At 25.7% G+C, this 17,638-nt stretch overlaps 2 protein-coding genes across 5 annotated transcripts; both read left to right on the forward strand.

Moving 5' to 3' along the window:
- Positions 1-3,455: 3,455 nt before the first annotated feature.
- Positions 3,456-13,567, forward strand: LOC135927218 (excitatory amino acid transporter-like). Of its 4 annotated transcripts, none has more exons than XM_065463172.1 (9): positions 3,456-3,655; positions 6,128-6,326; positions 7,030-7,240; positions 9,931-10,136; positions 10,737-10,863; positions 11,017-11,250; positions 12,431-12,625; positions 12,791-12,925; positions 13,091-13,567. In XM_065463172.1, the coding sequence occupies exons 1-9, from the start codon at positions 3,554-3,556 to the stop codon at positions 13,431-13,433; spliced, it is 1,752 nt and encodes a 583-aa protein (XP_065319244.1). In that variant the 5' UTR covers positions 3,456-3,553; the 3' UTR covers positions 13,434-13,567. The 4 variants fall into 4 exon arrangements, with proteins under 4 accessions (XP_065319244.1, XP_065319245.1, XP_065319246.1 ...); XM_065463173.1 differs by having other exon boundaries at positions 3,456-3,625; XM_065463174.1 differs by having other exon boundaries at positions 3,567-3,587; positions 13,091-13,566.
- Positions 13,568-15,361: 1,794 nt separating this feature from the next.
- Positions 15,362-17,625, forward strand: LOC135926602 (large ribosomal subunit protein uL30m-like). Its single transcript, XM_065462528.1, has 3 exons — positions 15,362-15,504; positions 15,545-15,672; positions 17,226-17,625. The coding sequence occupies exons 1-3, from the start codon at positions 15,378-15,380 to the stop codon at positions 17,523-17,525; spliced, it is 555 nt and encodes a 184-aa protein (XP_065318600.1). The 5' UTR covers positions 15,362-15,377; the 3' UTR covers positions 17,526-17,625.
- Positions 17,626-17,638: the final 13 nt, after the last annotated feature.

Consider the following 17,638-nt stretch of genomic DNA (forward strand, 5'->3'; position numbering starts at 1 on the left):
TTAACATATATTAAACAATATTTATAATAATAATAAATAATAAGAAAATAAAGTAATAAGAAAATTTCCGCAAGATAGAGCATTTTAAAAAATTTATGTGTATATTTTTTATACAACAAAAATAACGGTTTAATTTACAACAGAATATGAACATATAATTTATAAAATAGATATAAATATAAAATTCATGTAAAATTTTTTTGATTTTATTGGAAGAAATATTTTATATAAAGAAAAATATATTATTAGCCTAAAATATTATATTTTAAGTAATTTATTTTTAAATAGCTTTCTTTTCTCGCAAAATGATTACGAAACAAATGATAAGCAATTTCATTCAAAGCCATATCCTATTCTATATAATAATAGAGTAATCAGGAATAAATTAAATAGGTAAAAAGAAGTCGGAGATATCAACATTACACCGATTGGGTTAACAGCAGAATATACAAATACTAGCTAATAACCCGTCAAGAATGACGGGGTTGAGGGGTAATTAGTTAATTTGTGTATATGGTATACTAAATTTGCTTTATATTAAAATTTAGGAGAAAAAGAGGTAAAATTGTTGCAATGTAACCCGTGAGCATTAAGGGTATTAGAAATATCAAAATTTAAATTTGTGATAGGAATCATATTGGGTAAAATTAAAAATAGAAATGCTTCAAAATTTTTGAATTTTAAATATGGGCTAGATATTGCCTCAAAATTTTGTTTTGCAGACACAGCTAGGCCTGATCAAAAAACCACGTCCCATGCAACTTTCCCAAAATTTTGCCATTTATTTCTATTGTAATTTAATAATAATGTCTTAAATTTAATTTTATATTTAGAATAAAATTTAAATTTGTGATAGAAATCATATTGAATAAAATTTAAAATAGAGATGCTTGGAAATTTTTAAATTTTAAATATGGGATAGACATTGGCCTGAAATTTTTTTTTGCAGACATAGCCAGGCCTGATCAAAAAATAAAGTCCCATGCAACTTTCTACAAAATTTGCCACCTATTTATATTGTAATTTTATAACAATGTCTTAAATTTAATTTCATATTCCATTTATTTCTATTGTAATTTAATAACAATATCTTAAATTTAATTTTATATTTAGAATAAAATTTTAATTTATGATAGAAATCATATTGGGTAACATTTAAAATAGATATGCTTAAAAATTTCTTAATTTTTAATATGGACCAGATATTGGACTGAAATTTTTTTCTCAAACCTGGCTAACCCAATAATTTTGTAATTTTTTCCCAAGCCTGGAGATAGGTAAATCTCTGAAAACCATATTTGTTAGTTGAGAACTGAAATAAAATATATAAAAGTCATAATTCATTTAAAAATAAAATCAGGATATGGTGGCATGGGCTTGGTTTTTTAATCAGGCCTGGCGATTTCTGCAAAATAAAATTTTCAGGCCAACGTCTAGCCCATATTTAAAATTAAAAAATTTTCAAGCATTTCTATTTTATATTTTACACAATATGATTTCTATCACAAATCTAAATTTTATTCTAAATATAAAATTAAATTTAAGACATTTTTATTAAATTACAATATAAATAAATGGCAAAATTTTATGAAAGTTACATGGGACTTGGTTTTTTTATCAGGCCTGGTTATGTTTTCAAAAAAAAAAATTCAGGCCAATACCCATATTTAAAATTCAAAAATCTTAAAGCATCTCTATTTTAAATTTTATCCAATATGATTTCCATCACAAATTTAAATTTTGATATTTATAATACATGCTCACGGTATACATTGCAACAATTTTACCTCTTTTTCTCCTTCTATAAAATATATTAATAAAGTATTTTTAGTACCATACAGTTAAACTAAATAATTGTCCTTCAATCCCGTCAGCTAGTATGGTAATAAACGGTAAAATTTTAAAAATATCAGCTATTAATTTATATATATAATTATAATTTAATTATATTCAAGTTGGTGCATGCTTAAAACATACGACTTTGAAACGGGAGGTTTCTGGTTCGACTCTCGTAGAGAGCAATAAAATTACATTACACTATATAGTCTCCTTAAATTTTAAATATAGGAAGATACGAAAACGATCATGTTTTGATTATGGAGATTATATATATTAGATACTTTTAAAATTTTCAATTATTCTTCATTTTTGGGAATACAATCATGTTTTTCTTAAAGTGTAATGTGTTTTTTTTTAACTTAAAGCATATTTTGAGCTTGTTTTATAAATTTAAAAATCTGATTTTACCAAATATTGTATTATAACAAGTTTAAAAAAAACCTATTCTGTAATTTTAAAAATATTTTCCCTAGGAACATTTGAACATAATATAATTTAGATAGTTTTTCCATGGATTTTTTTTAAATATAAATTTTAAATGACACAATGGTTAATGGTAAAAATTGTCCGTGTTGTAATTGCCCTGTCTCCTCCGCTCTCCAACACCAATGTGGATAAATACTGTCAAGAAAGCGAGATTTGACATTGGAAATCAAAACCTAAATATAAAAAGAAATATATACTAAAATTATAGTTGAATCCTTTATTAAGTAAATAATAATAAATATAATTAAATACAAAATGAAATACATAATCAAAATAAAAGAAAAATTAAAATTAATATAAAAAAATAAAATTAAAAAGTAAATTTAAGTTAAAAATAATAATTTAATCATCTTTTTCGCATCATAATTTCTCCATTATATATCCTTTTTCTTTAATCAACATTTGCATAGTCTCAGTTTGTACCGAGATTTAATTCTCTTTTTTCTTGAGTAGATTTGAATATCTTTCGGCTTCGTAATTTTGTTAAATAATTTGCCTCTCTGGATTTTTTCTTAATCTAGTAAATTTGCATATTACCACAATTACAACAGTCCGGAATTCATAAAGTATAGATGTTTGAGATATGTTGGAAATCCGGTAAAAGAGGATATTTAAGTTCTAAAAAACGCGGTAAAAATATTATTATAATTAAAAAAACTAACACATTAACGGTAAAAAAACACATTGACGCTATATAATATATATTTTTTTAAAATCATTTACTATTTTGATTCTTAAAATGTTTTAATTTTGCATAATCATATATTATATTTTTTTAAATAGAATAATAAAATTTTAGGTTAATGATGCTTACTACTCTAAGGTGCTACCTATCAAATTTGTATTTTGTAATATTTTTAAAAATAAAAATAAAAAATAGATAAAATTGAATAATTTCAAAAATTTGATATACCCTGAAGTATCATATTTCTCATAAAAATTTACTAAACTAAATAATATTTATTTTCCTTGAATAATACGTCATTCATATTTTTCTAACTGTCTTCAAATAATAAATAATATTTTTTATTTTTTAAAAAAATATCTTTAAAGCGCCTTATTTAACTAAAAAACACAAATATCAATATAAATCACGAAATTGGAATCATTTTGGAAAAGTTTAAAATCCATCCTACACGACGGGAAAAGTCTTTAACCAACTGACTCGAAGCTGATTCATCTAAATCCTGTGGAAGAAGATTATCGAAATACTACCTCAAAATATAAAATGATCGATAAAGATATGGTCCAAAATAATGGCGGTGAATTTGACCTCAATTCAATGCAAAAATTTTCTAAGGTCAACAAATCTTTTAATAATACTTCCAAGGTTAAGATAACATAAATAAAAATTTTATTTTATTTTTTTTAAATAATCTATTAATTACTAAAATAACATGGATATATGTATCACTGACCCTGCAATCATAGTTAGCGCCAATTCGTGCGGAAGTTTATAAAAATACACCAAACTACGAATTAGTGCTAACAGTCAGGGCAACCCTTCATTCACAGTTAGCGCCAAATAGCGGCGGTGAATTACATATATAACGTGTTCTGTATAATTAATCACAAATTCGCGCTAATTTTGAATGAGGGGTGATGCGCAAATGTTGATTCTTAAAAGATGCAATTTAAAAAAAAAAATTAAAACAAAAGTTATTTAACAATTATTTTTGTTAAAATATTCAAATTAAATTTCATCTGAAATGCTTATATTTTTAAAAAATATGGTAATAAATTTTTTATTAAATAAAAGCAAATTTACAATTCAGTTGTAAAAAATATCTTAATCGTGTTCTTTTTATCCTTTTCTATTTACATTTTTGAAAAAAGGCACAATTGCTAAGCTATCTCTAGAAAAGCCCCCCCCCCTCTCTCCTTTTCTTTTTAGCAGCCAAAATTATGTCCATAATAAAATGGTAAAGTTTGCAAATGTAAAATATTATACTTTTTTTTATTTTCCTATCGGTTCCTAGTCACAGTTACATTTTAAAAATTATAACTAGTAACTACAACTAACTAATCACGTGTTAGTTATATTTCTTGATTTATATTCAATAATTTTAAAAAAAAGTCTGTTTAATTTTTCAAAAATAACGATTTCTTGAAACATATTTTTCAGTCAATTTTTGTCGGCAAAATTGATTCATAGTAGAAGCGAAAAATAAATTACGTTTCAAGTTTCCGCACTGATATTGAGGAACATAACCATGTTTAGTATCGTAAAAAATAATCTTTTAAGCATGGAGTTTAAGGAATGTTAATATTAAGTATACTTTCGTTTTTAAGATAATGTTAAAATACCTCCAGTTTAATTTCAAATTCATTCTAGCAATAAAATTTTGACAATCAAAAAAAGTTGTACATTTAAGTTTGATACTTTTTATTTTAAGTCAGAGTTTTGGCTATTTAAATGGCGTCACTTGTTTTTAGTAAAAATTTATAATTAAGTATATATAGAACCCTCGAAAAATAAATATGGGCTTCGGCTGATATTTATACTGCCAGGACATTTAGGCCACCTAAAATTTAATCCGCTAGGAATTTGGAACGTTGTGATTTTTAGTCCGTTCAGATATTTTCTTGGCTGAACATTTTATCCACTGGATATTTTATGTATAAGATATCACATTTGACCTCAGATATTCAGTTCAGTCATGATTAATTAGATCTTTGCTTTCCCCCATTTCATAAAACATAAAATTTTCTTAATTTAAATAATATTTCGTTATTTTATAAATTATATAGGTTTTTTTCAACTTTTAAAAATATTTTTTTAACCTTTGCAGATTTTAAAACATGTCTTAAACTCAATCTAAAGAGACAATTCTGATAACATTTTGAAGTTGTCAAATTATGTGGATATTAGAGATAAAACGATTATATTTTTATATTATTTTCTAGTATTATAATATTTAATAAAATAGCAAGTCAAAAATTAATGGTTGAATCAGAAATTTGCTAGTTATTTGATGAAATCGTATAATGGAAGTATAATTATTTTCAACATACTTAATTGAATATATTCTGCTCATCAATTCTAATATGCCGTAACTTTTGATTGGTGTTTACTGGAGAGTAGGAAGGAGGGGGGTAGACATTTTTTTAAAAAAATGCATATTTCGATTATATTCTTTTTCTAATATGCTAATACTTTGTCCCTTAATTTTAAGAATAAATCGTGATTAAGCAGCTGATATTATAATACGAAATTAGGTTTCTAATAAATAGCTGAAATAAGTTATATTATTTAGAATAACTTATATAATATTTATTTACCTCTATATGTTTAAATTATAAATCACCTTTGAATGTAAGTAAAGGGTATTAAACGAAAACAAATAATTTAATGAAATTTGGTTTGGGGAGGACCAGAAATTTCTATGAAGAGTCTGCCCCCAAAATGCAATTATTGGTATGGCAATAAATAGATTTTATAGTAGTGACACTAAGAAAAATTGTCTTTATGCATCTCGTCTAAAACATATATTTTTTTATTTTTTCACAAATCAACATATATCTTACAAACTATGCCACGTTCACATGAAAAAAAGCTCCCCAATGATGCATTCCCTTCGATTCCTATATTAAAAATTAGTAATAAGACAAAAGTTTTTACAGGACAAAAGAACATTGGAAGCCCTCAAAACATCATTTTAAGAAATTTTTAAATTGCTTTTAGAAAAGGAATCATTCTTTCATATTTTATCATTTCCCTCTAACTAACTATATAATATTATGGTTAAAAGATATTACTCATTATAAAATTTATAAAATTAATATTAATCATATATTTAAGTTGGTAGAATGGCTCAATAAAAATGTCTTGTTAGTGTTAACCATTGCCGCTGTTTTCGCTGGCCTACTGCTAGGTGTAATTGTTCGCGGATTCAAGCCAAATCTACTGACTATAACATTAATAACATTCCCAGGAGATTTGCTGATGGGAATGTTGAAAATGATTATTTTACCTCTCATAATTTCTAGTCTGATTTCGGGTAAAAAATATCATTTATATTTATTTTTTTTGCGTTGAAATTTTTTTATTAAATATTTTTTAAATGTTTTGTTATAATTTTAAATAGTTTGGAATCATATATGAACAAATAAAAGAGCGAATTACCATGATAAATGGTATATTCCGAGAAACGTTCATCCCATTAACTATAGTCATAGTAAAACTCCCCCCCTTCGGAAATTTTCCTGTTCTCGTAAAAATCATTTTAAGCTAATAATAAATTCTTCTAGATACACCTACCACTGGTGTATTCAGAATTTTGCTAGTGGAAGGGGGTGGGGCAATATCCCCATAAAATTTGTTGGAGATCTTTAAGTCCACTAATTGTAGGCCTTTGGCTATATTACATTTTTATTAAAATAATAATTGGTTTTCACCTTTTTTTTGTTTAAAATGACTATTCCCTGAAAGTCTTATTTCATAAGAATACCACAATCTCAGTTTTAAGAATATTTATATTGAGTTTGTTAGACATAATAAACCTTGATCCTTATTGGAAATAGAATAATATTGTAATATTATATAATTTCATAATATATCTTGACTGTTTTTTTTTGAATAGTTTCAAAGCGAAATTATTTTATTAACTGTGACTGAATAATATAATCAAAAATACTCATTATAATTTTTCCCATTTCATTTCTGCCAAACAAAATGTTTCTTTATATGAATTAACTATTAAGGCCTATCTCAACTGGATGCCAAATCAAGTGGCAAAGTAGGTTATCGAGCATTGGTTTACTACATATCTACGACAATAATGGCGGTCGTTCTGGGAATAATCTTAGTTGTTATAATACATCCCGGCAATCCTGATATTAAAAAACATTTGGCCACCGAGGAGGAAACAACTGAACCTCCATCTTCTTTAGACGCCTTTATGGATCTCATCAGGTGATATTCTCGTAATATAATAAAAAATAATTGACTTATAATATATAGAACATTTAGTCGAATATTAGGGGAGACCGGGGTAAAGCGATTGACGGGGTAACAATGTTAACGCGAATAACTTTTTATCCATTGAGTATAAAGACCTTAAATTTGGTGTGAAGATGTATTTTTATATCTAATTTCTTACCTATGTTCATCTTTTAAAAAACTTACCTGGTTTTATAAATTTTGTCAAAAAACTGTTTTTTACCCAAAAAATATAAAAATCAATCTCTAGTATATTTTGCTTTTAGTAAAATTTACATATCCTCAGAATTCAAAATTTGGCACACATGTTTCTTAATGTATTAACTATAAAATAAAATTTATCTGACATCTTTAGCTATATTAGAAGTCACGCAATAACGATATATATAATATATGTCACCTAGGGGTAAAGCTGTTATGGGTAAAACGGTTAAAATATAAATTATTCACATTAAATTTTTCATTCATTCATTTATTATAATCAAATAAATATTGATATTTAATATTAAAGTTACCAATTGAGCATTATTAAAATTATGAAATTAATTCAATTTATTTAATTAATTATATATCATTTTAACTCTATGGAACTGGTATTGTTAATTATTAAAATGAAATAGTTTTATTTTATAAATAAACAAGATAAGAGGATTTGCATATCAGCTTGCTAAAGAATATGGCAAATCTTTCCCAGAAAGCTGGACAACTAATGGTATGGCTGGAGAGAACTGGTTTATGGGGTTTAGAAAACGACATTCCCAACTTTCGATTCGTACCCCTGAAGCTACTAGTCTAGCAAGAGCATATGGCTTCAATCCACAAATGTCAATAAATTTTTTGAAAATTTAATTAAGCTATATAATTCTTATAACTTTGAACCACATAATATATGGAATGCAGATGAAAGTGGTTTCACCACCGTTCAAACTCCTGCAAAAATTATAGCACAGAAGGGTGCCAAACAAGTCGGCTCTATAACGTCAGGAGAAAGAGGAACGTTAGTTACAATATGTTTAGCCATCAATGCCATAGCATTCCACCATTTTTATTTTTCCAAGAAAACGATACAAAGATCACTTTATTCGTGATGGGCCTATTGGATCTAAGGGTGTGGGAAACACATCGGGTTGCATGCAAGAGGAGGAATTTTTATCTTTTTTGGAACACTTTAAAAAATATTCTAGTGCATCCAATGAGAAAAATGTCTTATTAATCTTAGATAACCATAGCTCTCATTGTTCAATTTCCGTTATAAACTATTGTCGCTCCAATGGGATTGTTATTCTAACACTTCCACCACATTGCTCGCATAAACTCCAACCATTAGACAAAGCAGTTTATGGGCCATTGAAAAAGTTTTATAATGGAGCTATTGACACATGGATGAGAAATCATGTGGGGCAACAATTTCAGATTTATGATATTCCAGGAGTGTTAAAAAATGAAATACCAAGGGCAGTGACACCAAATAATATATTAAATGGGTTCTTAGCATGTGGCATATTTCCTTTAAACCCAAATATATTTACAGAACAAGATTATATCTGCTGTAATAATTCAAATGCTAGCTCAAATATTGAATTTGAAAATAATGATGAAAATATTACAGTGACTCAAAATAATGATAGTGATTTATCTATATTATTGAACGAAAATGTTCCAGATGATATTGATGAACCCTATCATGATATGTTACCATCATGCTCAAAAAATTATAATAAAGTATTCAATCCTTCATCTATAATACCTATTCCAAAATTATTCAATATTTCATCGGATAAAATATCTAAAAAAAAGAATTCAGAAATATTAACATCTACACCTTATAAAAAAAATTATTAATTCAGAGAAAAAAAAGATATCAAAAAATAATTGTTTATGTGTTATTTGTAATAAAAACTATAAAAATAGTCGCGAGGGCGATGAATGGCTAAAATGTACAATGTGCCTTGAATGGGCACATTCTAAATGTGCTAATTATGATAATTATTTTACATGTCCTTATTGTATCGATTAGTTTTTAATTAAAAATCATAAATAAATCTTAAATTTGTAATATTTGTTAAATAAAACAATAAATATGTGTCAGATATTATTTTAACCACTTTACCCTAGTGCATGGCGAAAATGAGTAGTTTTACATAACAAATCATAGCTCCTAAAATATTATAGATAGAGGGCTACACTTTTTTTTATCTTATAGAAGAGGGATGGGGCTACACATTGATCTATAATTTGTTGTGTTTGACTCTTGTTTAAAATTTTTATAGTAAATATGCAAAATGCCTATCGTTTTACCCCGGTCTCCCCTACTTAAATTTAAAGAATTTTGTCAAGAATCTTCCAACATTAATGTTTGACATTTAGTATCGGTTGAGTTCTAATCTTATACATTTTTTTGTGAATCCATATATAATTGCGATACTTTAAAATAATATATATATGCCTATTATTATTATAATATATATATATCTATTATTATTTACATAGTTTTTGATTTGTGTTTTTTTTTATAATGCTTTACAGAGAATATCGAAGTATAAATTAATAAAAGAAAAAGGGGAAAATAAATATATGATAACTTTAGTGGACCAAAATGTGTATAAAGTCGCATCCATTGCTATATTTATATTTTAATCCTTCCTATTTTCTATTTTCGATAGAAATATGTTTCCCGAAAACTTGATCAAATCCTGTTTTCAAAGTATAGGCACGGTCTATAAAAATGTAACAGTCAATACTCCTCAAGTTATCGCGAGCAACCCTTCACACACTCTTCCAATTTTGTCAGGAAACGCATCGAATCATTCAAACTCTCACGTTGTTTTACAGAGGGGATTGGAATACAATAACAATATGAATGTTCTAGGTTATATCCCTCGCTGAGATATAAATTTTTATTTATACTTGATTATCTATGTCCTTATGTCCTTGAAATACAGTTATTTATTAGAGAGACATGCATCCCACTTATTTGTTTTAAATCAGGCCAGATTAGAGAAAAAAAAACTTTAGTAGGACACATCCAATCGTAGTTACATATCCATTATTTTTCAAAATTTTATTATAAGACCAATTGATCCAAATTTTGTTTTTTTTATTGGACTATATTGAAAAAAAAAGTATACTATATTTCAAACGAAAGCGGATAAATTATAAACGCTGGAGGAAAATAAATTAGGAAAACAAAACATTTTAATAAAATTAATATGCCGACCTGCGAGCCAGATCCGGTCCGATTTAAAATTTTGGAACAATCCAACAAAAGGATTGCGTGAGGTCCCATTTGATTGGTCCGTTTCATTTTATAAGTGCGGAGAGGGTAAAGTTCGATACTAAAAAGATTAATAGGTTTAAGTAAAATGCGTATATATTTCTTCATTTTTTTTTTGAGTTTAGTATGCCTTTAATAAAAAATTTTACGATTAAAGTATTAACCTGTTCTATTCCATATGTGTTTGTTTTCAAGGAATCATAACATTTTCAACCGCTTTCGGTATAATAGTAGGACAGATGGGAGAAAAGGCTGGCATCATGATAGAATTTGTTAACGTGTTAAATGATATCATCATGAGACTCGTTTACTTGATTATGTGGTAAGTAAAAAAATATATATATATTATGTACAATATTTAAACTTAAAAAATATTTAAACTTAAAAAATATTTAAAAGAAATAAAGATAATCAAAATTATATTTAAAATTGTTCAAAAGCATATTTAAATTATTCTATATATATTGGTTAATAGGTACTCACCTTTAGGTATTATGTGTTTGATAGCCGGTAAAATTCTGTCCATTGAAAACATAGCACAATTAGTGGAACAGTTGGGAATGTATATGGTAACCGTTATAACCGGTCTGGCCATACATGCTTTGATAGTTTTACCTTTATTGTATTTTGGTTTGACCAGAAAAAATCCTTACATTTTCATGAGAGGAATGTTGCAAGCCTGGGTCACCGCCTTGGGAACTTCTTCAAGGTTATACATAATAAATAATATACATATAAATTAGTACTCAATCAAATATTATCATGAAATTGTTAAAGTTTTAGGATATTTCGCCAAGGGATTGTTTAATTATATTTTTTTTTCATTGTTTGTACCTCCTGTGTCTTGTCTCCAACCCCCAATAACCAAAGTAAACAAGGAAGAACGTTATCGAAATGACATAGGGGTATATAATATGTACTCCTCACAGTAGTAATCTGAGGAATAAGCTATATCACTCCCTTTAACTATCAATTTGGTAATTATACAAAATTTCAGCCCTTTCTATTTATGGATGTTCCTTATTAATTTATATGGTATTCTTTTATGATTTCATTAATTATTTAAGTTATAATCGATTTTTAAGAAATTGCATTTAAAAAGGTGATTTAAAAATATAATTAAATAAATTATTAAAGACATCTTAAAAAAATATATAAAAAACAAATAATGGTTTTGATTTTGATTTTAAAACAATATATGAAAACTAATTATGATATAAGTATAACCATGAATATGTTATTTCTATCGAGAATCCATCACTGCGATAAAGTTAACCTTGGTTACTCATAAACGTTTTAATAATCGCTCAACTCATAGAATGTAATCCTTTTTTATTAAATTTACTTGTCTAATTTGACAGGTCATATGCTTGTAAATAGACGAATAGAAATTTAAATAAACCAGCTGTAATAAAGGCAATTTCCCCTCAAATTGGATTTAAGTGCTATTTTAATTTTAAAAAAACCTTTTATTTATATTGTGTTTTTATTTTTTAAATCTTGATTTACTCTGTCCCCATTTAATGTTACTTAATATTTATAGTTGTATTTTTTTAAATAATTCGCATCTGTAAAAATATTTTTTTGCTCTATTTCAATTTAGTAGAGTGTAATCATTAATGATAATTTTATGGAAACAACTCTTTGAAAAGCCCTTTACTTTGAAATAATTATTATTCTGGCTAACAGACCCTTAAATAATATCCTCATAGCTTCGGAAAACAGAGAATGCAAATGTAATAATTGATAACTACGAATTATTACTACAGAAATGCGAAATTTTTTAAGTGAGTTTAAAAAAACTAGCAGATTTAGCAAAGAGTATACTGATGTTTATAGACATCATAATATTAAATTAAAAAATAAAATATATATATACTTTAATAAAGCTCTGCAACTTTACCCATAACTTTTAAATGTCTGGAAGAAATTAACAAAGTAGATAAAAGAGTCACCAGATTTGTGTTACCCGTTGGCGCCACTATAAATATGGATGGAACGGCTCTTTATGAAGCAGTAGCGGCATTGTTTATAGCTCAAATAAATGGGATTAAACTAAATGCCGCACAAATTATTACAGTTAGGTTTAAATTTTTCAAAATTATTTTTAATCTTACATACCATTGTTTTATATTTGTTTACAATACATATTGCCTACTAATTTTTCTTCGTGTTTAGCGGAAAAATAAGGATAAATATCGTTTAATGCAAAAAAAATCCTAAAAATTTATATTCAAATATCTTTATAGCTTAACAGCAACCATAGCAAGTATAGGCGCGGCAAGTGTACCGAGTGCAGGTTTGGTTACTATGTTATTAGTTTTATCATCCGTAGGACTACCGACTAAAGACATTAGTCTAATAGTTGCTGTGGATTGGTTACTGTAAGTATTTATAAGTATATATATAAATAAAATTTGGATGATGATGTAAGTTCGGTCAGTGGTGCCTATAGATATATTTTTAATGATTTTTAACATAGTTTTGAATTAGGTTTAATTTAATGTACATTCTAATTCCCAAATTTAATAAATATTTAAAAATATAAGAGATCGCATAAGAACGTCTGTAAATGTGTTGGGCGATGGTATAGGAGCCGGTATAGTCGATCACCTAAGTCGCGCCGAGTTAGATAAGATCGATGCAGAACATACTTTAATGAATTCTTCTTTTAAAGAAGATAGGGATAGTTACGAATCAGGTAATAAAAACCATTTAGAGATGATACATCTCGACCCAGGACATATTAATCATGAGAAAAATGAGAACGGAAATTCGTCAAAGTTTTCTCACGATCGATTTAGCACTCCTCAAATGTCTAAAAGCCTTATTTCTATCCCTGATGAGCATTTGACTGTTCCAAATAAGCGATTCGATGATTCAATAATATAGACCAAGGTGGTGATAGATTGTAGAAACTCAAAACTTTAATTGTATTTAATTATTTTAGAAGTTTAATTATTGAATATCCAACTCTTCTAGTAAATTACTAAGATTGGAAGATGATGTATAATTTAGAAAAATAGCTTACTGCATAACTTGTTCTAGCATTTGAATATATTTATTATTTAACTCTTGTAAATAAATATGTGCTTCAAATTTTTTTTTTGACCTTAATCTTTTATTCCATTTTAAAAATAATCGCTATTTAATACAAATTACTTAAAATTTTATCTTTAAGTTAAATTATATTTTAAATATCAACACAATTGAATACTAACTTAAAAAAATATTATTTCTTTTACAATTTTCGATAAAAATTTATAAATTGAATTAATATACTTATTTTAACAATTACGTAATTTCACTTATGTTCTTAAGTGATAAAAGGTACCAACATAAATATACACGTTGACTAAATATATTATTAATAATATAGAATCATTGATGATATAAAATAATTACATTTTTTTAACCATCGCCATCATCAAAATAAATTTAAAACATAACTCTTTTTCAATACGTTGTAAATAAAAAAAAGTATTTTTTATACATAATATTTTTACATTACATTTTTTTATTAATTGAAATATCTTTTGTAAAAAATTTTCAATAAAGTTGTCTAGTCATTATTGATTGCTGTTAGCTAACTCCATTAAGTTAGACATAACTTTTATTGAGGATTAGTAGTTTCATCAAATATTATTGCTAAGAGTGCTTTGAGTTTAAAAAAGATATTATATGGCTATAAAAATGTGGTAATATTAAATATAATGGATATATTTTCTTTACGATTATTTAAATCGTCTTAATCCTCCTATATTGGAAATGGTTTCTTACTATTATCCTTTTTTGTTTTATATATATATAAATATATTTTGTTTTTTTCTATTTTTACTTACGGTAGGTTTTTTATTTCCTTTTATTATTTCTTTCACGCAACATACATCAATTAAAATTTACAAAATAAAACATATCATAATCAATTTTTTTCTTTTGCTTCCATTATATATTCACTTTCTACCCCATCATCGTTATTCATCACAAAACAAAAATAATAATAATAAATAGTTTTTTTCCTTTTCGATAAAAAAAACGATAATAATAATAATTTTTTCCTTTTCGATAAAAAAACAATAATAATATTAATTTTTTCCTTTTCGATAAAATAATAATATTAATTTTTTCCTTTTCGATAAAAAAACAATAATAATAATAATATATAATAAAACTTTCATAATGTTCCTCAATAATGTTCCTCGTTATTTCTTTCATAATTCCTTGATACTGTTCCTCGACAACGATCAGCCATTATTAGTAATGGTTTATGGTTAGAAAGGAAAGTCTATTAATATAGCGAACGAGACAGTTATATGATAAAATTGTCTGAAAATTATATGGTAGGTTGCTCTATACATGTAGAAATATGATTCTGGTAAAATCAAGTATTATTTCAAAATTAGAACTCGCGCTATAATTAATTTGAAATTTTTGTAAACTTGGATCTTTGAAGCATAAACCTTAATTGGGTAAACTTCTGCGATATGTAGATACTTAATTTAGTGCATAGGCTTTGGGTGAAGATTTGCAAGTAGAAGCCAAAACCTTTCTACCATCTATAGCAAAATCATCGGACTTACATAACATTATTTTAGTTAATAATCTTAATTGAGGCGTCTCTAAAAATCGACTTAAATCGGGCTTTTTAGCAACACTAGGTTAGATCTCTCAGAGACTTTTTCAGTAGTAACTTGTATACTTACTCAAATGTTCAAATTAAAATACTTAATAGATCATATTTAATATAACTAAATAAAAATGATTCTATAATAGAGCTATCACTTAAAACTTATATTACCTTATATAATATAATTTAGCATACATTCATATTTCAATATGTTAAATAAGTTTACGAAAACAGCACATGTTATAAGAAACATAACTAAAACCGCAGCTCTATTTAAGAAACCTAACGCTAGTATTTATCGGCCTCAAATTCCACAAAATATTTTAGACAATGCAGGTTTGATATATAGATTAAATATACATATTCTTCTGTTAAGGACACGAATTATCACCAGGAGTTATGCCATTTAAGTTAATGCTTGTTTATAAAGTTAAACCACCTTATTACCTTCCTCATTATGAGCTAAAAGCTTTGAAAGAAGTGGGATTAGATAAAAATATTAAAGTAACTATTTATGTTTATAGAAAATATCAATTCATTTTTAACTAAGAATTATATGTACATATGATGCATATAGGATAATAAGAGAAATTATATATATAATATAAATCAGAAACCCTTATTGTAAAAATTTTCAAAGCTGGCTTGGATTTATTTTCTATTTTACCAACTCAAATAATTTTTTTTAGCCCATGCCCAAGTTTTAGATAGTTTATAAGTCTGACCTGGTGCAGATTTTAATTATCTTACTAATTAATCTTGGGTGCTTGGCTAGATTTAATGTCATTTTAGATCTACTCAAAGCTTGGTCTGTAGATCTCTTATATAAATATTAATTTTAAAAAATTAAGGCTTTGATAAAATATCATTTATTCAACATAATATCACATTTACTTTAGCATATTAAAATTTCATTAAATTATTAACTTGAAAACTAGAGACATTCGAATATTTTAATTATTATTGAACATAATAATAAAATAGTTTGTTAGTTCTAGCTTAATATATACATATTTTGTAAGCTTTATTAAATTCATTAAAATATTAACTTGAAAACTAGAGACATTCGAATATTTTAATTATTATTGAACATAATAATAAAATAGTTTGTTAGTTCTAGCTTAATATATACATATTTTGTAAGCTTTATTAAATTCATTAAATTATTAACTTGAAAACTAGAGACATTCGAATATTTTAATTATTATTGAACATAATAATAAAATAGTTTGTTAGTTCTAGCTTAATATATACATATTTTGTAAGATTTATTAAATTTTAATATATAAACAAATTTCCTAGAATAAAATTAATTTAGATGATTGAAAATTTAACCAAAATTTGTGATATAGTTGGTTACAAATAAAATATAAGAGAACTAAATTTGACAACTATGTAGTAGTGTATGTAACAAAAAGCAAACTATTAATTAATGTTCAAAATGTAAGGAACAATTTGAGATATAAGGGGTTATTATTGCTTCAAAATGTATGGAAACCTAATATAAATTTTTATAAATTAGGCAAAAATTGCATTATTATAATAGAAAACTGTCAATTGATTCTGGTGGCTATAATTAAGGTAAAATTTTGATGCTTCTAGTTTTAATCTTAAAAAAAAATTCAAAAATAATTAATTAACACAATTTATGCATAAAATTTGTTGATATTTTTCTATATTTGTTTATAAATTTTAATAGATTAGATTAATGACATTCGTAAACTAACAATAAATAATGATTAATTGATTAAATTATATTATTCAATTAATTTTAAAAAAAAATAATTACAAAATAAATTCATTTAAACTAAAAAATTTTTATCATAAATTGTTAACTAGTTTTTTTTTAAGGAGAAATATTTATTTTCATAAATTTTGATTAAAGTACTCCTTTATATTATAAATATAATTTTTTCTTTTTTATTCTCTAAAACGTTCATGTAAATATATTTTTAAATAAAATAGCCTATGAAGTTAACAAACATGCACATTTCAAAATCTTATTAATAAAAATAAATACATTAATTTTTTTTACTATAAAATTATGTTTCTTCAAGTACTCCCAGAGGGTAGTTATGAAAAATACCAGTGATATATGCAAAAAGCTATGGCAGGTAAAACATTTAATAAGAATAATCCCATTACGGTTTCCAAATGGAATTCCCGTATCGGACTCTGACGTCATGAACACTAGGATTAACCTAGAGACTGGGGAAGTCAGCGTTATTCACGAAATCAAACCCACAAAAAGTATCGAAGGAAGCCATGATGTTTTAGCCCCGGTTCCAGACGAGTTTAAAGATGTATACATGAGCGGGGAAGATTGCAGACGATACAATAGACACGTTTGGATTTGATGTTAATATTTTAAAATATAATCGTTTCTTTTATATATCTAAAATATTATTGTTATAATTTGTCTCTCAAACACCTATTGTATATATAATAAAAAAAATATTGAGATGCATAT

Source organism: Gordionus sp. m RMFG-2023, chromosome 3 (assembly GCF_954871325.1).
Source record: "Gordionus sp. m RMFG-2023 chromosome 3, tfGorSpeb1-WG-v2, whole genome shotgun sequence".
Taxonomy (NCBI): Eukaryota; Metazoa; Nematomorpha; class Gordioida; order Chordodea; family Parachordodidae; genus Gordionus; species Gordionus sp. m RMFG-2023.